The sequence below is a fragment of the Agelaius phoeniceus genome, chromosome 7, assembly GCF_051311805.1.
Source record: "Agelaius phoeniceus isolate bAgePho1 chromosome 7, bAgePho1.hap1, whole genome shotgun sequence".
Classification (NCBI taxonomy): Eukaryota; Metazoa; Chordata; class Aves; order Passeriformes; family Icteridae; genus Agelaius; species Agelaius phoeniceus.
In genome coordinates this window covers 16,636,279-16,661,866 of record NC_135271.1, presented here as the reverse complement: position 1 = coordinate 16,661,866, position 25,588 = coordinate 16,636,279, and the positions used below count along the sequence as shown (strand labels likewise).

At 44.0% G+C, this 25,588-nt stretch overlaps 1 protein-coding gene across 2 annotated transcripts in view; it reads right to left on the bottom strand.

The window, feature by feature from the left end:
- Positions 1-25,588, bottom strand: part of ERBB4 (erb-b2 receptor tyrosine kinase 4) — a 590,564-nt gene that overhangs the window by 261,748 nt on the left and 303,228 nt on the right. For both annotated transcript variants that reach the window (XM_077181048.1, XM_077181049.1), the window contains exon 3: positions 14,834-15,020. In XM_077181048.1, coding sequence (XP_077037163.1) covers positions 14,834-15,020 — 187 coding nt within the window. The remainder of the gene's footprint in view (positions 1-14,833; positions 15,021-25,588) is intronic.

Sequence of the window (25,588 nt, the reverse complement as noted above, 5' to 3'; positions counted from 1 at the left end):
CACAATGTGAACTTCAACCCCTGCAGCTTCCTTGTGCATTTATTGAAACCCTCCCTTCTGGGATCCCAGTCTCTCCTTCAGAATGGGCCTGTGCTACAAAAGCCACTATTTGTTTCCTGGTGACATCTGCGAGCATGACAGTGTGTTGACACAAGAAAACACAGCCTCTGGTGGCAGGGGAGGCTGGACAATCCTCCCCAGCTGCTCAGCATCCACCACTCCTGACAAAATCTCCCAGGAGGTACTTGGAGATACACCTGGAGATGGCAGTGGCAGATTAGAGCTAGACAATACCTTTCTAAGTGCCAGGCAGATAACTTTGTCACAGAGAACAAACTCAGCCCTTCCTTCAGCCCCAGCCACTGCCACCTGCAGCCCTTTCTCCTCCCACCTCTTCTTCAGAGTCTCAATCTATGTGACACATTTATGCCACCTCTGTTCTAACACAGCCTTTCTTTTTCCATCACTGAATCCTCAGCTCCTGTCCAGGCTCTTCTCATGTATTGATGACAGCACCTCTCCTTTAAGAAGCAAATTTCACCCTTCTCTGTTTCCTTCTGAATTCCACTGTGTGACAACTTCCCTAGCTCACCACTCAAAACAATCCTTTTTCTTCTCCCTGCATCTCCTGTCTCCTCATCACATCAAATAAAAGCAAATTTTATTCACTTTCAGGATCTTCCAGAGCCTATCATTCTCTCATAAACTATTTATGCCTTCTCCCACCTTCAATAGGACCGTCATGCCACCTTTCATCAAACACCAGATACATTTTCAAACATCTTTTGTTCTTTCTTCTACGCTGTAGCTCAAAGATGCGGACATGCACCAAGTTATTGCATTGACCTTTCAAATCCTTCCCCTCAAACCCCCTTTCCCTTCAAACAGAAATGAAACGTGGCTGTCTTGGGAGCTCTGGATGTGCAGAACTGATGCTCCATGAGAAGCTGCTCTTTCTCTCTGTCCTTGCTTTACCCACCTCTCTGGCTCCACTGTTGGCCTCCTGTCTTGGTCACATTGAGCTATTTGGCACAAGGGCATTTTTTTTCAGTCTTCTCCTATGAGTTTCTCAGCTACAACTGGAAAGTGCTGCTTACAGATGAGTCTGCTGTAAACTGCTGACCCTTATGTTCTAGGAAGGAGCTCAGGTCTATACATTACCATTTACAGAAGTTTAGATTTACTTGCAAAATCATGACCTGAAACAGGAACACAGCCCCTACTTTTGAAGTGCCAATGCAGAAACACTTTTCATAACAAGTAAGAGAAAGCTCACTGCTTATTGAGGAGATTTTGCTGCTGCTGTTTAACACTGTCTCACCATCTAAACCTTGCTAATAGGTCCAGTAATCCTATGTAACAATCAGGCAAACCACATTTCTGTAATCCATTAGGGTGCAAAGAGCTCATACAGCACCAACTATCGCAGCTCAAAGGCTGAGGGGCAATTTATGAACAAATAACTCACAGAATCTGTGGTAACTGGCACACCTGAACCATATCCCACATGCTGTCTTTGTGTGGAATAAAGGGAAACCATGGTCCTCACTGCCATGCTCAGCAGGATGGTGGGTTAGGCTTCAATTCCTCTCCACACTGTCAAGTGAAGCAGAGGTTTGGCCACAAGTGTCAGCTTGGGCACTTGAGATTAGCTCTAGGTGGCTGAGATAAAAAGAGCCTGTCAGCTTAGTGGTTGAAGGGACTCTGGTATGAGGCACAGAGAGACACCAAGATTAGCCAAAGCTGAGAGGCACTGTCTGAAAATGGAAAGAAACCTTTGCTTGAGGGCTCCTAACTGTTGTTTGCCTGGGGGGCATTAGGCAGGATGGTAGAGAACTAGGTCTGCAAGCCTTTTGTTTCTCTTTCCTTCTCCAGACACCAGGGGACAGTATCTTGGGGAAAAAAAGGATTAAACAGTCTTTTTCACACAGCTGCTTTGTAGAAGGAAAGCTGCTACTGTCAGCTCAAAGTCAAATTTAGGGGCACAGTGAGTAGGGCACCCCAGCATCATAGTTAACAGGGCAAAGACACCTTTTCCCCCAAGGTGTCACGTTGCTCTTGGCCCAACCAGTGGCAACAAATAAGAAAGGCCTATTCTTCACACACAGCTTGCACTGCTTTAACTGCAATCAGTTTTGAAGTCAAGTCAGTTTGCCAGGTATGAAATCCCAAGAGAATGTACTTAACTTAGTGCACAGACATCAATTTAGCTCATCTGAGTTACTGAAGTAGGCTAAATCAATACAAGGCACTTGTAAATGGATTTAAAAGAACATTCATGTGGGGTTTGTTTCAATTTAACAAGTCACATTACAGAGCAATTTTATTTAAACCCAAGCAAGGTTTCTTTGTTGGCTATCCTTGAACCCTAGATTACCACTCTAATTACCTACCTAAGAAAGCAGAGAGCAAAGCAACCCTTCCCTGTATCTCTGAGAGAAATCCCCTGGGCAGACAAACACACAGGCAGCACTGCCACTTCATCCTCAGAAACAAAGCAGTAAGGTTGGATAGGCTCACTGACAAAACAGTTTTTTCTATTTATACCAGAGGGTAAATTAGCAGATTAATATTTACTTCCAGCCACTGCTACCAGCCTGAAGGGGAAATGGAGCAGAATGAGGCCAGCAGAGGTCATAGCTCATTCAACCCATCAGTTGTCATCAAATTTGCTCAGCAGAGCTTTTGATTCCTTTTCCAAACTTCAAGGCTGGTTTGTGGTAAGGCATTTTTCTAGAAAGGGAGAAATAGAAGGCTTAAAACTAAGGCCATGTTAACATATTAATAAATCTCTCAACTAGCAAAACTATTATCTTTATTTGGGCAGCTGAATGCTTCTGAATATTAAATCAAAACCACTAGCTCTGAACATCTACAAGTCTTGTTCCTGGATGAGATGGGGGCTGCAGGGAGGTTTATGGAGCTGTCACAGGGCTAACTGCAGAGCCCATGGGATTAAGCTGTTATGCATTCAAAGCCATTAAAATATCCCTCTCAGCTCTTCTGTGACACACAAAGAGGAGGGAGGATGCTGCCCTTGCAACCTCACCATGTGCATACTTGAGCTCTGTGCCTGCTTTTAAGACATCAAACCTCACTCACAGACCGGCACTCTCTCAAGCAGGAGAGACTCTGAGCCTGGCTGTTGCTGAAGTGTTTCAGGACTGCCACCTTCACCTGAAGCAGCCCTGCAGAGCACACCTGGATCAGCACTTCAGAGAGCACCTTATTGGGAGCAAATGCCAGCCTGTGGGATGGGGGCTTTGACATCCAGCTCAAGAGTGCCATGGTGGGGGGAATTACAAAAATTAGGGAGCATGGTATCACCATTTCAGAACAAAACACAATTAATTCCTGCTTGGTCATGGTGAGACTGGTAGGACATAGCCACACTATTGACACTTCAGGCTTTGGATGTCCTGCCAATGCCAATCAATGTCCAGCTCTCCCAAACCACAGCTTGTACTTACTGATTCAACATGAAGGAAAATCTTTTAGCAGCCCTTGTGGGCTCCTTCCACAGCCTAGGACACATTCAGCTGTGTCCAGCCCAGCTTGCCCACCGACCATGTTTGGGACAGGGTGCTTTTCCTTCATCCTCCCTGTATTTGCTTTGCCCTTTTCTGCACTATGACTTTTTTGTTGTTATTATTCATGGTTGACTCACCTCCACATTACATTTTTTTATTAGTGTTTGTAGCATTGTGCTCAGGATAATGGATCTTTAACTGGCTGAGGTTTGTAAAGAATATTAGGGGAAGATGACTATTTAATGTTAATTCCACCAGAGATGAGAAAGCCATCTCCTGGGCTACACATCCTCTCTGCTTCCTGTACAATGCTAGTCAAGAGTAATTTCAGCAGGATTTGGCCTGGTCCCTCAAGCCAGGGAATGAACTCAGTCATGACCTCAAGTTCACCACTAGTTCAGGTGCACTTATTTGATGTTGCTTTGGCTTAACAAGAAGGAAGCAGCATGATTTTATAAAAGAAAATTCAGTCTAAACCAGATTCAATTATTATTGTTCAATTAACATAATTTGTTTGATTGAAAATGCAAGTTAGTTGTTAGGAGAAAGCATGAAAAGCTCTTAAATAAGCCATACCTTTTCATTTTTAAAAGACAGGTAGTGCCTAGCACTTTCAGCACTTTCCCCCTTGTTGTTCCAACTGTTCCTTTCTCACAGAAGGTTGCCCTGTCAGTCATTTCTCAATTTTAAAAAAGCTCCCTGAGAATCTTCCACTCACCCCAAGTCTACACCATGAGGCTGGAGGGGAAGAGCAGCAGTTTAAGCAAGAATATCTTGAATCTCCCCATGTAAATCCTGCCCTTGGATACCCATACCCCAGAGTCATTTTGGAAGGTGACTGACCTCCCTTCTGATGGAACCATCACCCAAAGTTTTCACAGCCTGTACCATCAATCTGAATGCATGCCCAGCTAACCAGCTAAAAAAAACACCAACAATAAAAAAAGCCCCAAAGCAACACCACAACCTCCTCTCTCCACAGCATGGCAGACAGGGATGTCTTTGATGCTGCCCTTCCTCCTGTGCAGCTTCCCTCCAAATCAAGAGTTTCAAACCCAAAGCACGTGGCTCTGCTATTTCTGACAGGCAGAAGCAGAAGTCAGATCCCCAAGGAATTCCAACGTGAGCACAGCATTTGTACAAGGGCTGGATGGATGGATGTGCTTTCACTTCTAAGCCTTAAAGTACATCTATGAAAGTTTCACCAAGGAGAAAAAAAATAAAATAGAAAAGAAGAAAAAAAGGCAAGGCAAAGGGGTTTCAGAGAAGACAGCCCCTTGAGCGATTTCCAAACATCAAAGAAAAAGGCCTCCAGCGTGTTCTCCTCATGTGATACCTTTGTTCCCCCACTCCAGCCCGCAGGCGCCTTCCTCGCGATGCACAAAAGGCTCCTGCAGCCCCCGGACAGCTCCCTGTCCACACACATTACCTGCCTCCAGCTCTGACTGCCTCACGCTGGCACTTCACACCAGTCTCAGCTCATTTTCCATGGCTGAAGCCAGGTGGGACTGACCCAGAGAACTCCAGCAGCTCTGTATCCAACAGCCTGGCTGCTCCTTCATCCTCTGTGCAGCTACAGTCCAGCTGAGCACTGCTGTTCTGCTGTTCCCCCTGGGGCACCTGCTGGGCTCCCCTACCTCTGTGCACTCTGATTTCCCATCTGCAGGGCTGCATTTCTGTTTTCCTCTTTCTATTTGCCCTCGAGGTTACCTTTTCCTGCCCATGCCTGGCTTGCCCCAGTGTCTTTGCAGAAGTGCAGGGCAGATGCCTCCTGTCTTTCCCCTGTTTCCAGAGCACACTCACACCCAGCTGCCTGGAACTGCTGCCCTTGGACGCATCCCAGGGCAGGGAGTTCCATGATTCAGGTCAGGAAGGGTTGATTGCAATTGTTATTGCAGTTCCCTTTCCCCAGTCACAGAAAGAAGCTCCTGGCAGCAAACCCCTTGCTCCCCACCAGGGATTGCTGTTACCTGCGTGCAAATTCGGATGCTACCAAGAGTTTTCCTCACCCTGGACACTGCAGGCAGGACTTGTCAGTGCAGAGATGCAGAGGGGCTGAGTCTGTTGCAGCTTCTTTTGCACACCAACACCCAACACATGCTCGAGGCAGCAGTGGTTCCCTGTCACATCCCAGCTGACAAAGCTTGTGTGATCAAACTCTGTTTCAGATAAGCTCTAATGACCTGCTGCTCAGTGCTAGCCCTGCACTGCTGTACATCCCCAGGCCACTGCAGACCAACCCAAGCTGTAAATACCCCCTGGGGGCTTTAATGAGACTCATCCTTGTGCTGGCAGGCTGAGATTTTGTGACACTGCAGCAAACAGGCTTCTGTGCAGCCAAGGAACAAACAAGCTGTGCTGGAGCCTTGCCTTTGTCAGCCTCCGTGACACCCACCCCCTGTGCTGAGTGTTTGGAGGCTGCCCTGTGGCCCCTGTCTGCAGGGGCTTTCTGGGAGCTAAATGCAGCAAAGGAAAGTTTTTGGTTCATTGCCTCTCCAGTCTCTCCATATAGGGTTTCTAGGGAATTGCTCTCTGCAGCAAATGACATGAAAATTAACAGGCATGAAAATATCCTAGGGACACCAGCTAGTTCCAATATGTAAACCTAGGGGTGTGATCCAACCTTCTTTGAACTCAGGACTTTTTGGGTTTTTTGCAATGAATGGTGACCTAAACCCAAACTTATTACTTCTATAGTAAATTCTTATTTTATATATATTAATTTCTGTATTACTTCTTATTACTCCTATAGGCTGGCAAGAAAAGCTAGAAAAAGGAGCTCGTTCTTGGACTTAGGTTAAAATGAAGGTCTGTGAGCATATGCTGCTTTCCAGACCTGTGTACTGAAATGCTTCTGCTGAGCTTTAGGGTAAGGCATTGAATTGACACCTGATCCCTACAGTTTCATGCCATTTTCAGCCCTGGAAGTCAGCAGCTCCACAGGCCTGGAGGTTGGCCCCTCTGCCCCAGTAGTGGCTCACAGCTCACGTCCCCACTGTGGGTGGTGACAACTGGACTATCGTGCTCTGCAACTTGCCTTTAGCCAGGGAGCGCAGATAGATTACATTCCCCATGTAACACAAGACTTTAATTACTTTACAAAAGCACAAAATTCCTTGTCAGCTGTAGCCTGTCAGAAGGAAATGAGAAAATCAATGAATTCAGAAGACTGTAGAAAGAAAGGGGGGAAAGCATAAAAAAATAAAAAACCCCAAACCAAACAAGAAACACTGAAAGTGATGCTTCTTTCATTCATCTGAAGAAGATATACTACTGGAGCAGCAATGTCTAGAACAACTAGTCAAGACTTAGCCTAAGCTGGGGAGAACAACCCAGCTGTTCCTCTCTTTCCCAAGCTGCTGGGAGGCTGGGATATCTATTTGTTCAGCAGTGCTGTCTCTATAAACTGTAAGATCCCTTCTGACTGTATGGCTTACTGCACTTTACTGAAGTTATAGTGCAGCTCAGCACAGATCTGTCTGCCAAAGTTGGATATTTTGAAATGTCTCCCATTCCTGACCCGTGTGATTGAAATGGAGGGATTACTCTGTTCAGATGTTTAACTCCCTGTGAAGCATGCAGACAGAGAAATCCCTATGCTGCTGAAGCTCTCGAGTAACAGAAGCCAGGCACAGCTACTCCATTACCACAAGGCTTCAGTATTACTGGACTTATCTTGATTGCCCACATTTCCAGAAAGCTAAAGGGTGTTTCACACCTCCAGAACTGGGAGAATTTCTTGCTTCATAATTGAAAAATGCACAGATAGAACTACTGCAGAGAGGTGAAAGAGCGAAATTGCCACAAAAAAATAGAATGAGTGGTGTTATTATTTTACATGGCATTATCAGGTAACATCGGCAACATACCTAGATGCATTTTTTAAATGGCATTTAAACTAACATTTGACAGTGTTAAAGTTGAATCCCACATGAATCCAAATCCTCTCTGAATAGAATTTTCAATGACACCCTCAAAATTGGTCTAATTAAAGCAGGCAAGCATTATTTGCTCTGTTGTAGAAGTGGTATGATTCACCAAATAAAGCAGCGGATGTGGAGATTACTGCAGGGTTAGGAAAGATTTCTTCCATCTACCCTAGACCCAAGTCTTTACCTGCAGAGCCTTCTTTAGCCAGTAGCCACATAATTAAGACCCTGAAAAACCAGGGGAAGGTGCTTCTGTTTGCAGAGACCATAGTTAAGCAGGAATGATCTGCTGGGTTATTCAGAGCAAGCACAGGGCCCAAGTGGTGTGGTCAACACCATTCTCAAAGCTAGCAAGGCTGGATGCTGGCTCAAGGAGGAGCCAGAGCTCCCAGGGCAGACATGCCCTGAGTCAGCTGTCATTAGCTGGTATTAATCCTGGCAGAGCACCCTCTACACAACATCCTTAAAAGGTCTTAAGTGGATGTTAGGCACTAGTTAACTTATAAATTAAAGTATGAATTAAATTATCCACTGAAGGAAGTAAACAGCAATTTAAATTTCAGTTCATTACAAAGTCAAAGCAAGTAAGCCAATTTACACCAGATAAGGATTAGGCCTCATTTCACTTCCCCTTGATTTTAAACTCTGTTTTGTTGCAGGAGAGGCTGTGTGACATGAAGTTATCCTGCTGCATGACAGCACTGGCTCATGTCAATAATTCTGTGCATTACTTTCAATAAACTGGTTTAGACCATTTGCAGTAGATGTGACCCCTAGTTCATGTGAAAGCATTGGGGGCAAGGAAAATACCAGCACACATGGGGGATCCTTTGAATTTCCAGTTAAAAACATTTACCAGTATATCATTATTCAGATGAGCTTTTTGCTTAAATCCTCACCATAGTCATTCCAAACAAGGTTGCACATTTCTAACACTACAAACAGATTTGAAAACAGTGAAGTGCTCTGAAATAAAAAAAAAAAAAAAAAAAACTGAGCATAATTTGTTGATCAATGAGTTGAAAAGAACTACAGACATTAGTTATACTACTTAGCATGAAAAATGCATATCCAAACCCTTCAGGGACACTGCACAAAATTCTAGCCTTGCTGAAATTTAAAACCAATGTCCCACCTTTGTTACTGGGCAAAATAAACTCACGAATATAAATCTCACAAGGCTCAAAATCATTACTTATTTCTGACCATATAAAACACAGTTTTTTGCCTTGCTGAGACCTGAGAATAATTTTCTGCCAGCTGGAGGCAGTTGCTCCTCAGCCTGCAGGCCCCTTATCTGGGATTCCTCAGGGCCACATCTGCAGCTGAGGAGAGGCTGGAAGCATTCCCAGGCATTGATGCCAAGTGGCAGGGAGCAGCCTGAGCCCGTGCTCCCACTGCCACCAGGGGTGGGTCCTGGGCTCTCCCAGCTGTCACATCACACCTGTGATGGCTGAGGAGAGCAGCAGCTGGAATAGGATGTTTGGTTTTTTTCCTTGGGAAAGAGTCTAACAGGGGGAGAAAAGACAGACATGCTCTAGCAGGCACACTTGCATTTCTGAGCTTGGGGGCAGCCACAAGCCTTGTTCCCTCTCTCCATAGGGACAGGATGAGCAAGGGAGACTCAGGGCTGGTTCTCTGCATGTCCCTCAGGTCTGTGGCTGACCCAGAACAGAGGCTAGATGGAGCTAAAGAATAAAGCAGGGATTTATTAAAAGGCCTCAATAGATAGACCTTGGGCAGCACAAGAGCCCAGCCAGGGCTACACCCAAGATGAACCAAAATGGTCACAAAATGCCTGACTGGACACGGGGTCTCTCACTTTTATAAGTTCTGGTCCATTTGCATATTGGAGTTAATTGTCCAATTCCAGCTTTAGCCCATGCAGTCCCATCCTGCTTGTTTTTCTCTCTTCAGCCCACATTGTTTATGCTCTTGGGCCTGAGATTTGGATCATTTGTCCTTGGTCCCCAGCTAGAGAAGGAATTGTTTTGTCTCCCTACTCTGTGAAGAGAGCTCACCATCCCCTAATATGAAGCTCAGAACTACACACTAAAAGCACTACAGAACCTGAAAAATACAAAAGCTAAAACCTGGGGCATCAGCAGCACACAGAGAAACCTCCACAGCCACGCTTCCCTTGTTCCTCCCTCTTCTCCTCCCCACTGGCCAGCCACAAAGCTGTGCTGGGATACACAAGTGGGCAGGGCAGCTGCCAGGATCCAGGAGAGGAGCACGCCTGGGCAGGCACAGAGCCGCTGCAGCTTCTCCTACAGAGCACTCCTGCGGCAGCGCAGCCCCGCACGCAAAGGGACTGCAGGGATTTTTAAACCAATTCCTCACGCCTCCATGTATCCTAGCAACCCCTCTCCGAGGTTACAGATGTGATGCCTCCCCCACCTGTTGCACAGCCAGCCTGAGGCAAGTTACACATGGCTTTCTTCCCAGCTCATCCCGATTAAGGAGTGAGGGAATGTGCCACAAGCAGCCGGTGGGTGTCACACACAGGCACCCTGGACACCAGGACTGGCTCCTGCCTGTCCTCTGAGAAAAGAGTTTTGTGATGAAGGCAAGAAAAAAGGGGTGGCCTTCATCCCTGCCACAAAAATGTGCCATCCCTGCCTGATGTGCCATCACTCAGGTCCTGTGCAGACATCTAAGCAAGATTTCCAAAAGAATTTTAGGTCCAAAAGAGGCACAGCGAACAAAACTTGACTCCTCCCATGGCCTTCCCTCCAACCTGAATGAGCTTCATTATAATTACAGTAAATGAGTTTGTTAAAAGAAAAAAAGGCAAAAAACTGCTCGAAAAGCAACCTTTTCAAGGAGTGATGCTACTCCAAAGTACCATTTAGCATTTTCAGTTTCCTGTGGGGGGGAATACTATAACCACCAAACATAAAAATTTTGCTCTGCAGAAAAATAAAAACCAAATTTAATCAAAAATTAAAAGGTAGAAAAATCAATTACACACATCTGTTGAAGGGGAAATTTGCAGTTTTGCAAAATTTACTTTCTATACCTGTGAAAATGGTCCTTTTTAAATGATTCTCCTGCTCATAAAATTAGATTTCCTTTATTTGGCTATCACTGATCAAATCATTTAACCTGCAATATCTATTTCTCACATGAACCTCAGTTATCTTAATTTATCACTTAATTTATCTGCATTCCTGAAAAACAATGAAAACCCGTAAATCTTTTGCTGTGTTTTTTTTTTTTTTTTTTTTGTGTTATTGCACTTATCACTGCTGAATCCACCTCATTCTAATATATCCAAAGAATTCAAGGGATGCCCAGACCCTTCTGTCCCCAAGGCCAATAGGGAAGATGAGGTTGTCACTGCTCAAAGACACATAACTTGCAGTAGAGCTCTCTTATTCATCTTCACAGAGGAAAATATGGGATACTTTTGTCCTAGGTTGTAAGGTATGATTTTGGGCTTGTATTGTATTTCCCATCTGGCAGAGGTGGGGCAGGTCTCTTCTGTTCATTGAGCAGTTTTCTTTATCTCTTCCACAACCCATCCTCCCTCCAGGAGATCTCTTCTGTTCATGGCCACTGAGTGTCCCTGCATGGCTGATCAAACTCCATCATCCCACTGGGAGATGCTCTGCCCAGGGGAGGAGCCAAGCATTCCTACCTGGATACAATCTGACCCTGGGAACACCACAGCAGCCTTTGCCCCCCTGCATTCCCAGAGGAGCAGCTTTCTGCTCCCCTGCATTCCCAGAGGAGCAGCTTTCTTCTCCACTGCATTCCCAGAGGAGCAGCTTTCTTCTCCCCTGCATTCCCAAAGGAACACCAGGCCCATCTCCACCACCCCTGGAGCTTCAGAGGAAAACTCCCCCCTTGTGCAGGATCCCTGCTCCAGCAGAACCACAGCTGGCACTGCAGGAGGGCTGAGCCACCATGGGATGGGACTGTGCCACCACCCTGACACACAGGGGGTCAGCTCCTGTTCTGACTCTGGCAGTGGTGTTTTGTATTACTGCATTGTTTATGTTATTTTTATTTTCTTCCCTAATAAAGAACTGTTACCCCTATTCCCATATCTTTGCCTGAGAGCCCCTTAATTTCAAATTTATGGTCATTTGGAGGGAGGGGGTTTACATTTTCCATTTCAGGGGAGGCTCCCGCCTTCCTTAGCAGACACCTGTCTTTTCAAACCAAGACACTTCCTAAATGGTTCTGGCACCTGTGAGTTGTCCCTCTTTCCCCTCTCAGGCAGTAATGAGATGCAGCCATCAGGTTCCCTCTCTGTTTGGAGTGCTCCAAACATGAGCACCAATGGTGCCCTTTCCCTGGGTAAGCTGAGGCTGAGTGCCTGGTGACCTGCAGTGGCTCCTGGGCAAGGGCTAGAAGAAGCTGGCACACCTTCTGCCTCAGCACCACCTACTCTGCTCATCTCAGGCTGAAGATCACAGCCAGGATGTCAAACCCTCCTTTTCACTGTGAGGCTATTTGGCAGCTGAATCTGCACACTGAGATGAGTCCAGCTGAGATGGCAGCAGCCACTTCATTAGTTCAGTGTCAGTTCAGTTTTGACACATTTGTGGAACCATTGACTAAGTTTTTGTAAAAAGTGAGAACAGCATTTTTATAGCTAAGATTTTTTGCAAGTGTCACACGCATTTTAGGACACGGTCCTGGGCTAAGCTATACAAACAAAACTCCCTTGTGGTTTGACAGACATTATGAGTGAGAATTGGATCATGTTTTCTGTGTGAGATAAAACTAACTGCCTTCACAGTTGTCATTTTTTTTATAGTGCAAGGGAGGAAATTCAAGCATTTAAAGTTACATTTAAATATGAAGACTTGATAGACATATCTGGCAATAAAAACACAGCTGTTAACAACACGTAGAAAATACTGCAGTGGTACAGCACAGGAGGCTGAAACTCTGTGTCTGAGGAGAAGCTGCAGGTGAGAGCAGCTTCCTCATTTATTTAACACAGGGAGTAGGGCTTGTGTTTGTACACTGTACAGCACTAGGCAGAAATACCCTCAGGAGCCTATCATCCAGCACTGCACGAATAAAAACAGAATTTCCCAGACTCTGGTGAACAAGGCATAAGCCCTGGAATGACAATGCTTCACATGCAAGACAAGAGCCATGTAATATTTTACTCAAATGGAAGACATGCACGACTCAAAGCCAGTCTCTTCAAATCTGCAGTGGACTTGAAGAATGTGAGCCCATGGGGGCTGCTTCCTTTTCAGTTTAGCAGCTCACCCGTGGTTTCTGGGGTAAAACTAAAGAATAGCTTCAGATACTGCTGATCCATCACTGCCTTGCAACACCACCAACTCCCACATCCACCAGTTATATTTATGCAGCTCCTAGTGCTAAGGATGTGTCAGGAAAATTAATGAAGGATGAGCATGCTCTGGGAAGAGCATGCACAACAAGAGAGGGGTTGTGGTTAAAATAGCCCAGTGCATCTTCACCAGTGCACAAACTGGTCAGAGAACAGCTGCTGCAGAGACTCATGAGGCCCTGCCATGGCAGCTAGAAAACATTAAGAGTATTTTCAAGCACACATTGGCTCACTTTCAGCACCCAGAAGCTATTTTAAGTGCTCCATGGAGACAAGCTGGTGTTATTAGGGCACTTTTCTTCCAGAAGACAACAATTCATTTCGAGTCAAATAATCCCATCAGAGGCCTTTGTAAACACCTAAATCAGAAGAAGTGGCTGTGATGATGTCATGTTGGGAGAGATTCACAGGCTGAGCTAAGGCCAGTTTTCTTAGACACCTCAAAAGAAAATGAAACCACTTGATGGGCAGTTTTGGTGCTGCGTCTGTCACATCACAGCAGCTCCCAGAGGGCACCTCTGAAGTCTGAGGAATTGCCAAATAGCACAGGAAAGCTGGTTCAAGACCAAAATTGGAGCAGAAGCCTACAAGATAAGTTTTTTTACCCTCCTGAGCAGCGGAGCCATAGCTAAACGAGCCCTAGGAGTAAAACTCTCACCTGGCAGAACCACCTCAGCCCCAAGAGGAAAGACTTCCATAATTGTCTGGCCTTGACCTCACTTCACCTCTCTTAGTTTCACCTAGCCCAGTGTCCTTACAAGGCATTTTGAGACCCAAATACCAGAAAACATACACAAAGAAAGAGATAATGTTGTTGTCACCCAATGCTGTGTCTCTGTATGATGTGAAGGCAGAGAAGTCACAATGAACTCCCTATATCAGAAAGGTAGGGAGAAATATGGGAACAGAAGAGGAAGAAATTGGATTATGACAGCGACAGAGCGAAGAGCAGTAGATGGCAGGGATTTAGAGACATTTGGGAAGCACTCTGATATTGGCATGATGGTCTCATTAAAGAAAATTGTCAAAAATATGACCAGAGCAAAGAGCCTAATCAGAGTCATCCAAAATTGGTTTATTTTATAAAATATTTCAGGCCTTCTTTTCCCTCCTGTTTTTAAAAGCCTTGCTCTACAACCTGGTGAGGCTGAACAGGGAACTGTAAGCACTCATGCTACTCTGAATACTGACAGACAGAAGAAGCAGAGAGAGGAGGGTGCCTAAATATAGCTCAGAAGGCTCCCAACTCTCCATACTGAGGTTCAGCCTCCACAGCCAGCTCAGGTCAGTGATTATCAGTCAGCTTTCAGCCACCAAGAGATACAAGGCCACATCAAAATTACCAAAGTTTAGGGTAGAAATTATCATAGTTGATGAGGAACTAGGTATAAATAAAATACTTCCAGCAAATTCCCTAAGAAGAGCCACTGCCTGCTCTTTATTAAGTTTCAGTCCACTGATATTTAGCAAGTTTTAATCTCCCAAACCACTGAGTCTGGATCCTCAGATGGAGGAAATGAATGGCTGATCTACCCCACAGCATGATCCAGCCCTGAATTTACAGGTAAACATGAAGCTGTGGACTTTGCTTACATTTCTGTCTCAAAAAAAAAAAAAAGAGTACTTTTTTCATTTTTCTCATTATATATAATTGACTATTTTTGCTTAGAAAAGGGAGTTATACAATTAAATAATCCAAAGATACAGAGGCACAGGGGATGCTAAAGCTGAGGTAACCTGGCAGAATATAGCCAGCACCTGAAGGAACACATGTGCAATAATCAAGGATCACAACATACTCATGATATCAACACACAGAACTGCAAACTATCGTTCAACAACTGGTTTTGTTTCAAATATGCTCTTGCTCATGGATCATTATGGAGAGAAGTACTTTAGTGAACCAAAAAAAGACTGAACACACAACTGCCAGGCTCCTGTGGTACCTCAGTCTCCTGCAGAACGCAAGTGACTGATGGCAGCGGGCAAATACTCAACAAGCTCCTTTTCCTCCTTGCAACTAATGCACCACACTTCCAAGTTTCACTTACCTGTCAGGTTCCTCAAGCCTAGTTCCCTGAGTCCAAAGTTGCCATCCTTTCTGTAGTTCAGGAATATGGCCAGAGCGTATCTCTCCTCGTAGAGCTTGGTCCCACGAACGATGCGCAGGTTCTCCAGGGGCAGGTACTCAAACTGGTTCAGAGCCACCAACACATAGCCCGTGACTTCTCGGATAGACTGAAAGGCACAAATGAAACAAGCACATCAGACATGGCCCATCTTTAATTGTCCTGGATTTCCCAGGCAGGGGATGCTTTAGGACAAGACAAAAGAAACCAAATCATCTGAAAAACAAATTCTGTTTCAACTTAATGATTTCAAGCACATTCCTGTTTTAATTTTAGTGAGTTTACTGGAAGCAGTTGTTTAAAAGGTAGAAAATAAAGAGGTAGCCATTTTTATCAGTTTATTGGAATGAACAGAAATTCACTGTAAGGTATTAAGGTGTCCCCCTGATTTTTTAAGATTTTCTAAGCCTTCTGATGTTTACATTCTTGTAATGAACTTTCTCACACACTTTCTGTAAATAACTTACTGTTTTTCATTCTTTTATGGAGGAGGAAAAATTTGATGGACTGTTGGTTGGTCCAGTGTCATTGGAGAGGTGGCACTTTCACCCTCCAATCCACTGTCACTTTTGGAAATCTATAAGTGTTGGAATCAGAAAACAAACTTCCCTTTTTTCACCTTGAGAGCAGTGGTGTGTGTGCTCGTGTTGTTTCATGTCTGATTAAGGACATTAAGGATTCACAAAAGGATGACTTTGCACAACTCAAAGGAGAGAGCAGGTCAAAAGCCTCTGCAGTACATGAACAGAAACCACTAGGGCAATGCCACAGCTCAGATGAGATTGTCTGTCTGCAAGTAACTCTGTGTTGTACAGTGTATTTCAGGGTGGGGCAGAAGGGACATAACATGGAAAACACCTCTGGAAGAGCTCACCATCAAACAGGAACAGATGGGAGACATGGGGGCCAGTTTGGACGACAAAGCAAAGATAACACACATCTGTACTAACACCCATTTTGTGTACTTTCAAATGGAACTGATCACTGAACATGTGCAAAGATTCATCTCCAATTTTCATCTGGCAGTGCTGGAACCATCCACACCCATATATCCTAGTTTTGGATCAAAACTGCAATCCAAACCTTTAGCAAAATGATTGCTGCACCTTTGAGTTGGCTGAAATCTTTGCTGGCTCTACATGAACTGCTCAATAACCCTCCTGCTCATATTTGGGAATTGATTGCCTGGGCTGGAAAGAGGAAAAAAAACCCCAAAACCCAATAACTAGAAAAACTTTCTCAAAGTCCAAAAGATTAACAGAACTAAGATGTTGTTAGGAAAAAAAAATACAGAACACCCAAACCCAGAGAAAAATACTCCCTTAGAAAATAAAGTTCATTCTAAGGAACTGAAATAAACGGCCTAGAAATACCTTTGAAAAATGTCATTTCAACACTCACAACGACCCCACCATCCTCAGCAGGACTTGGCACAGTCTGAAGGATGCTCCTAGACAGACCCTGGAAACAGAATCTCCATACTGGAGAGAGTCTCTTGAGTCTGTTTTTCAGAGCTCACCTCACCCTGTGCCTGCAACCACTGCACAGAGTGGTGTGTTTGTGTGCATGTGCATATTTTAATGGATGGGAATTGATACCACCACTTGTGTGCTTAAGTGGCTGCACTCCCTTCTCCCTTCCCTTTGGCAAAGTCGATACCTTCAACAAAACACTGAAAGAAAAATCCTGCTCAGAGTAACGTGCCCAGACTACAACCAACATGAGGGGGACTCCAGTCGATGCTGCAATGAAAACAACCTGACAAGCAACAGCAGGCAGAGAATTCAACCTGTCCTGTATGCATCATTAATAAAGAAAGGCAGCAATGGATTTGCAGCACCAAGGACAGGATCCTGCTTTGCTGCTTCAGCGCTTTGCCGTGATTTCACATTTAAGTGTGCACAAGCCTTTTAATTAGGCTTATAAAAGCCTGCAAGGTTATTAATACGTGTGGCAGTGTACATAAGGAATGATTTCTAGGCCACAAGATCCAGGCACTAGCTATCCTTCTGAAGTCAAGCACTTGTGCTCAGCTGAAGCTGCTGAAAAGCCATTTCCAGGCTTGCTTGGCATCTAAACAAAGCCCACTGTCCTGACAGGACTCTGATGAGAACCCAGCCAGTGGAGGTAGGTTGAGAAGTAGGGTTCAGCAGCTAGGTATTAAATGTAGAGCTGCATTATACCCTGGGACACTGATTCCATTATAATCAGAAGCTTTACAGCACTTTCATGATAGCTCTTTGCCTTCAGACATTTGAGCTTAGCCAGTTTGGTCAGGAATTTGCTTTTCATCATATGCAAAAATTTCTTTAAGCTGCCTTTTTTAGCATCTCCTCAGAATTCAGGAAATACTTAAATTACACTCACAGCTTCAGTTTCTCCACTGATATTCTAGGGACACTGTGATTGCTTTAATTAATTTAAATGGATGTTTAACTTGGAATTGAGTGGAAAAAATTAAAAGCAGTTCCAAAATTGCATCTGAACAGGTCCTCCCTGCCAATTGTTGTCACTTATAACCACATTTTCTATTTTTAGGGTATGTCTTGCTGCCAAACAGCAATTCCACCTGAAAGGGCTGCAATTTAGAACAGGACTGAAACGCCACACACACACACAGAGCAGAAAATCTTCATTCCAAACTTGGGGGGAAAAAAAAAGCCAAAAAAAGTCCAAAATAAAACAACAGCCCACCAGAGAAAACAACAAAGCCCTGTTGCTGATAATTGTGAAGTGTCTCAGAAGCCCTGCACTTTTTTTGGTCTTAACCAGCTGAAATGACAAAGTATGGCAAGTATTGTGACAAACCAGAAGGTTCTTTGCAGTCCCATGGCTTCCACCATATTGCAACACACTTAATTGCTGGAGACATTGCCATGTTCATGCTTGCAATACAGAATTATTAAAATAAATCCAAAAGAGTTTTTAATTTCCTAGGAAACAACCACCTGACAACCAAATCTAGTAGTCTGATACATTTAAGACAGGGTTTCATTTTGGGTTTAAATTCAAACAGGAATGAAAAATGCAGAACAATAACCTGGTTTGTAGGATGTTTTCTGACTGGTCCATCTTGAAAAAAAATGTACTAGCAAGGCAGAAGGCATCTCACATTTCAGCCACTTCTGGCCAACACTGTCATTTGGCCAGGCACTGCAAGTTTTAACATGACTCTGACTCAGATAGACTGAAAGGCACAATTTCTGACTGAAAGTGGACACCTGCCCACTTGGAGCTCACTCCCAGCCCTGCTGGAGTCACTGCAAAGATGCCTGTTGGCTTCTGACTCGCCAGTCCTCGTGCCAGATCTCCTCCCCTGCACCTCATGCCAGGGTCAGGCATGATTTGAACCTCTCATCCCTTGAATTCAAGGCTGGACACTTTCCTGAGCAGGTATCCTGCACTCAGCTATCCTAATGCTCTGTTTCAGCTGCTACATTCCAGCTTCCATCTGTGTTCCCAAGAAGGTGAAGTGGCTCACAACGCTGAGTGCCATCTCCCAGTCTGATTCTCCAGCTGGGGCTTGCAGGCACTTGCAAAAAACATTTCCTGTGAGTCTGTCCCTCAGGAAAAACAAAAACTATCAAGCATCAGCCCCTGGGTAAGGACAAGCTTCCAACAGAAATAAAAGGAGTGTCAGGGGAGGAAAAAGTATTAATCCTTGACTATCACAGTTGAAAGGGCCACAATACACAGAGTATCACCCTACAATTTCAGAAAGCTTCAACCCACACACAGTAACACCTCACCTCTTGAGAAGGCTCCAGGCATCTGCCCTTCTTGTTCTTCAGCCCAGCCTTTTATCCCCTCCTGTTGATGCCCTGCACCTGTGTGCCCTCTGTTCCCTTTGGTGGTTGCTCAGTGCCCCTGGGCACTCCATGGCTCGTTCCCTTCAATAGCATTCACCTGTCCTGCACAGCTGTGCCCACTGGGGATGAGGCTGGGCCCAGCCCCACTCCCAGTCACGATAAACTCTGTGCCTACAAACAATGGGACATCCCACTCAATGTCTTTGGTTCAAAGCCACCCCCTCTTCCCCACAAACTTGCATGGTCTGCATGTCCAACATTATGGTCAGGGAAATGTGCCCTGTGCAACCCCTTGAACCCCAGTGACAGCTTCTGTTTTCTGGCTGCTGGTTCTTTAGTTGCCTTGGGTTGTGCTTCAGAAGGAACTTCATGTTCCTTCAGACCTTGGATATGATGCTCTGCATCATCTTTCCTCATGCTAGAATGGTGCAGTTGAGACAACCACAATACACAGAGCATCACCACACAATTTCAGAAATCTCCAACCCATACACAGGAACACCTCACCTCTTCAGAAGGCTTCAGGCACCTGCCCATGCAGAGCAACATCCTAGCACTTCAGAAGGCTGCAAAATCTGCCCTTCTTGCTCTTCAGCCCAGCCTTTTATCCCCTCCTGTTGATGCCCTGCACCTGTGTGCCCTCTGTTCCCTTTGGTGGTTGCTCAGTGCCCCTGGGCACTCCATGGCTCGTTCCCTTCAATAGCATTCACCTGTCCTGCACAGCTGTGCCCACTGGGGATGAGGCTGGGCCCAGCCCCACTCCCAATCACCACAAACTCGGTGCCCACACTTCACATATCTAATGCCTCATGAGCTGCTTAAAAAACATACCAAACCACAGGGTTCTGATATATTTACCAGGAAAAAAGCCCTTTATCTTCATTTTCAAACAGGAGATGAGCACCTGTACTCCACAGTTTGCTGTCCCTGTATCCAGCAGTGTCCTGCACCCCAGGAACAGCCATGTCAGTCTATAAACCAGTCTCCTAACAGACTCTACATAAAATATAGCCAATTTTTTGATTTTTAAACCTAAAAATAGGTACCCTGAGATAAGAACAGAGCTAGTGAAGGTTCTGCCCTCCCCAGGGATCCTGCCCAAGATGGGCAGCCCTGCAGAGGCTGAAGAAGAAACTCAAAATGACACCAAAAGCAAAAGGGTTCTTTTTGGAGATTCTTTTTCAGGTGATGAACTAAAACTGAGCTCTAGACAGCCCATTCCCTTAATTACAACTAATACTAGCTGAGCACAGATGAAGCACTTGAAGCTCCCAACAGCAAAACCAGAATTATCCTGTCAGCTGGGAGTAAATGAGAGTAAAATTGTGCCCTGCCATCTTAAATTGTCCTTTGGTTTGAATCAAGTGAATCTGAGTGAAGCAGAGCAAAATAACAGCGAAAGCTTCATCATTCTGCCCAGAACAACAGATCAATGAACGATTAGGGAAGCTGATGTTTCTTATAAACACTACCAAGGCTTCTTAACATCCATCAGGAAGGCTGGGCTCTGGCAGAGGCACCGAGGAGAACTCTATTGTGGGGTTTATTTCAGCTGCAGACACATTTATCCAGTTGCTGAACTTGATCTGGTAATGTCCCTGCTGCCTCAGCTGATCAGAGCAACAAAATCCTGCCACAGGGGTCAGCTCACACCTGTGGGACCACTGACAATTAATTCTCTTTTAGGGTGTTTTTCCCCTTTTCCATAAAAGCTAAGAACATTTTGATCTACTTCAATCTCACTTGAAAGTATCAGTAAACTCTAGTGCAGGAGGGAATGATCACCTGAAGAACAAGTGTGCTTAATTCACAAACATTAGAAAAAAAAGAATAACTTTTCACATCTCAAGTAGACTTGAACAGAGTATCTCCCATTTCACTTTTTTATGCATTTGTATCTGGTGAGAACTTCCCAACACCCAGCTGGCTAAATTTTGAGAAAACAAAATTTATTACAAGAAAAAAACCCACAATACAACAAAGTCAACATCTGCCTAACTTGAAGTTCAAAAATTCAGTTGGGCATGTTTGTGAGCATACTGGTAACCATCAATTAATTTTTTTTTCATACATTTGTATCCATGCAATGCAACACACCTGTCACTGTCACAATTAAAATTTTTATTTGTGAGAATAACCATAAAGTAGTCTCTAAGCAGCTACATCACTTGCAATTCTAACTCTGGGAGAAATAATAGCAACCAAAATGTGGAAATAGCAATTTATGGAGCTCAATTAGCTGTTCCATGCATTGCTCATTGAGAGTTATGAATTTCTAATGACATGAGAAGCTGAGACTTTCAAAGCAGCTCAGGTATTTACAGGATCCAGCCTTTGTCAGCTTCTCTCAGATGAGAAATATGTGGCACACACTGACATTTCTCCTGTCTGAGAGGACACCCCATTTAGAGACTATGTCGGAGCAAACATGGCATTCATGTAAGGAATTTCTGTCCCACTACAAGCTCATGTCTTGCATCCTTTAATTATGTCAACACCTGTGAAAGGAATTGTGATGTTAAGCCCTCCTGAGCACCAGTGGTTTTCCAGGTACTCTCTACCAGCTTCAGTAGAAATCCCTTAAGTTTGAGCACACTGATCCATACCAGAACACAGCTTGTAGAAAACCTTTCCTAGTGCCTGGTCAGGAGCAAGCAGTGTATGCTAACTAGAGCTGCCTTGGCAGCTGCAGAAAGATTACTGTCCACAGCACTAAAGATGCAGTTTTTATTCAAATTGGTTACTAAAGAAAGAGGATCTTCTGCTAGTCTTTCAATTTGCATTAACAGCAAAGGAAGGGCTTGGATTTAATGTTGTTAAGAGCTGTCCTTGCACTGCTGCATGCTGCAGGATTGAACTGTGATTCAGTTATTTATGACAGTTGGTAGGAACTTTAACTCATACTCTTTCCCTCACAGACATCTGGTCCTCTTTGGTAATATGCTTACAAAACACCCTGAGCAGCAGATCAGTGAACTGAACACAGCACTCAATTCCCTCTAAAGCAGCAGTTAGTCAGATGCATCTTTTCTTAAGGCAACTGGAAATTTGTGCAGATTTTGCTACATAATTTACAGAACCCACCTGGGGAATTGTTCAACTAAAGCTCTGTTTTCTGAGTGGCTGGTCTTTATATTGCATTATTCCAAGAGTGGGACTTTTCATACATTAAAATGGGAGGATTAGCTATGCAGTTATTTATTTACTGAGCTTGATGTAGGAAACACATTGTTGCTGATCTGAGGGATGTTTGGCTGGGTCTGAGCTAATATACATTACAGTAGGGTCTAGGGAGGTCTTGGAAGAAAAACAAATTCCAGTCTAGAAACCTTTAAACTGCAGGACAGTGTCCAAATCTGGCATTTGGAATGAAAGGTGAGGGGTGAAAACATGGGGAGCCTTTGAAATATGTATCTTGAGTCATTTTTAAAGTACTGATGAGAAAACAAAATAATAATTGGGACTTGAAAAACAAAATAATAATAAAATAATGTGGGAATGGGAACATTAAGTAGAAATAGGCACATAACAGGACCAAAAACCCCAACCCTTTTGCTTTCAAATTTTGAAATACAGTTTCTAATGAGGTACCCAAGTATTCAGCCTGGCTAATACTTCTTCAACTGAAGCTCAGGTGTCAGCTTGCCCCACGTGTCTCTGCCCACTTTTCAGCTGTAAATATCCTCTGAACAGAGAAACTGAGCAGGGTTATATCAGTATCTGAGAATCTTCCCAATGTTTCCAGTCTAAAACATAATTCCTCTGTTTGTATATCTGCTTAGAAGTGTCTGCTGAGAACTTTGAGGTGCCCAGGCTGGCTGAGAGCGCACAATAAATCCCAAGCTGTTTATGTTGAGCCACATTATGACCTAGACAAAGCCTGCTCTCTGTTACAAGCCCATCCTCACAGCTAACATCTGTCTGTCCTGAGGAACACTGTGCAAGATACACGTTTAGCCAGCCAGTAAGACTTTTGACATCACACTGTATTCCCTGATTGGCTTCAACGTATTTGCAGTGTGGTTTCCAGGGGAGTTTATTGTATCATCTCCCAAGGGAAAGCTTAGTCCTAAATGAGACTGAAAAGACTACAATGAGAGCATTATGCTGTTACAAAATGCTTTACCACTCAGGCCGTTCAGTAGATGCTGCATTTTGCAGACACTCAAAGCACACCAGCTTATAGCAGCACACCCAGTTACAGGATTTCCAACAGCACAGATTGATGCCTTTTGCTTTCTCTGCTTTTGGGAGCTTCAAATCGAGTAAATCACAGTTTCTTTCAAGGCAACATAAAATTGCACAAACTGCTACTTCATAAACTAAATAATATCAACACTCAGGAAGGGTTTTAGGAAAGTAATAACCATGTGCAAAGATATCCTTTTTTATCAATTTCCCTCTGAGAGCCACAGCCCAGGAGAAGCTGAGTGCATCCAAGGGTCTTGGGACACTTTCACTGAAAAAGCCAAGGTGAGGGCTGTGCTGTCAAAACTTCATGGTCACATTTACAGTGCCTGCACTACCTCAGGCATCCTGAGATGGCAGTGGGCTGAACCAAGGCAGTGCATTTATTTTGGCAGAATAAGGCATCCCAAACTTGTAGAGAGCATTTTAAGCAGACACTGGGTAGAAGCAAGCTGCACAACTCTGCTTGGGCAGGGTTGCACAACCCTGCCTTGGGCAAACAACATAATGAAGTTTGCCAAGATGTACCCCAGGAAAAGGGATGTGAAGCAGGATGTTTTAAGGATGTGAGGAGAAGATATGGGGCAGTATTTCTGCTGGCACCTTTGCCAGTCTATGCTATGTGACCAAAGATATGTTAGCTCTTTGTCTTACACATAATACTCTGTAACCAATTATATGTATCCTCACGTAGCTGAACCCTGTACTACCATATAAATGTACCCTCAGATCTGCAAAAAATCGAGCATTGATCATTATCTCCATGAGGATTGATCTCTGACTCCAAGGGGCTCCTCTCTCTACTACCCCTCTCCTTTCCTGCCCTTCTCTCTCTCCTGTATACTTTCTTTCTTTACGTACCAAAGAAGAAAAGAGCATTACATTCCTCACTGTCCCCTCACATTTTTGCTCATGTCTAAGCTGAAGAAAGTCTTAGCAGTCTGCTTCCTTGGTGCTCTGGCTCATGAGACTGCTTGGAGCACCACAGGGAGCCCATCTATCCATTCCCAAGTCTTCCCAAGGGCAGAAAATGAAAGAAAGGGAGGAGGAGGATGGATGCCCAGTCTCTCACAGCTCAGAAGCACTCCCAGCTTCTCCAGCTTATAAACAGAGGCAGCCCATGGCTGAAGAGAACAAAATACACAGGGAACAAAAGGCAGAGGTGAAGAAGGATGCCTTCTCCAGGATGGGTTTGGAAGGTCAAGTGTCTGATCTGAAGTCAGAGTACCCATGACAAATGCAGTGCAAGCTCTAACAAGGTGTCCAGAATTGCACTCCATGGTAAGCAAGGTGCCTGTGAAGCTCCTAAGAATGTTTTGTGGTCATTTAATGGAACAAGGGACCTTTATTTGTTCATTTGATATATGGTGAGTGACTGGTTTGTACATCAGATATTGTGATTGCTTTTTTCCTAATACACAGCCAGGCTAGTTGGTAGGAATTACAGGAAAATATATAGTTATACAAGTAAATTAAATGCATTTATTAACATTTCTTCAGTGGAAGCAACAGGAGCTCTTGGCTGTTGCAATTCCTACTCTTTAGAATAATGCAGAAGGAATTAAACATCCCAGAGATCTGGTACAGAGGTGGAGCTGAACAACAGGACTTTTCTATTTTTTCTGTTTAAACTGCAGGTGAAGGTGCCCCACCACTCCTGCAAGCAAAAGGCTGTTTCTATTTCTGGACACAGGAACTGACTACACATAGTGAAAATGTGTTAACCTTGCCAAATTTCAGCTCAACATTCTCAGTCTACATTTTTGCAAGAAGCAAATAGCTGGCTGTCCAATCCTAGAAAAGCAGTTGGCTTATTTTTGGAGAGCTTTGCTTCACTTTTCCAAGAAAATCAGTTTCCTAAAAACCCACTTTCTGTTTGTTTCATATTTGCAACATCCACTTTTTAATGAGTATTTTAAAAGCGTTTCCTGGGAGGAACAGATTTTATTGGTGCTCTAGGACATTTTTGCACACTGAAATTAGTGAGTATTGGAGTTCTTAACTGTTTGTCTGGTTTCACTCAAGAGGAGAATCTTCATCCAGATATTGGATTTTAGCAACTCTTACTTCTAGCTGAGCATATATAAATACAATGTCTGAGCTCAACATCACACCTACCTATTGAAACTATTTCAGCCTTTTTAACTCTAATCTTTTCAAGAATAGAAACCCTGAAGAGATTCATTAATAGCTGGCTTTTGATTTGGCTGGCTGGCTTTATTTCCATTTAGATAAAAAGTGAAGAGGCTTCTTGTTTTTAAAGCTGTGTTTTTGTTTTGTTTATCTGCAAGCTGGAGAATAACTGTGTTACTCAGGCTTTAATAGATTGTTAAAATCTCCTTCAAGGATAGATCCATAATTTATAAGATGATAGCAATTAGTAAATGATCTGATTTTCAAATGCAGAGGTTTACTTTAAGAAAGAAATGTAAACTCCACTTTTTGAGGTTATGCAGGGTGCCACCAACCAGGGGAACCATCATTAATCTGCAGTGACTGCACTGGCCCTAAAATAAGATTTTTCTCTGCATTAATTCCACTACTTTTCTTCAAGGGGGCACACTGAAACTTCTCCCACTCATTGCATTTTCTGTGTGGTTTCTGAACCAAGTTGCATGCACAATCTTATAGGAAACAGGAACTTTTAAATCATGTCCAGAATGACCAGACATCTTAAATG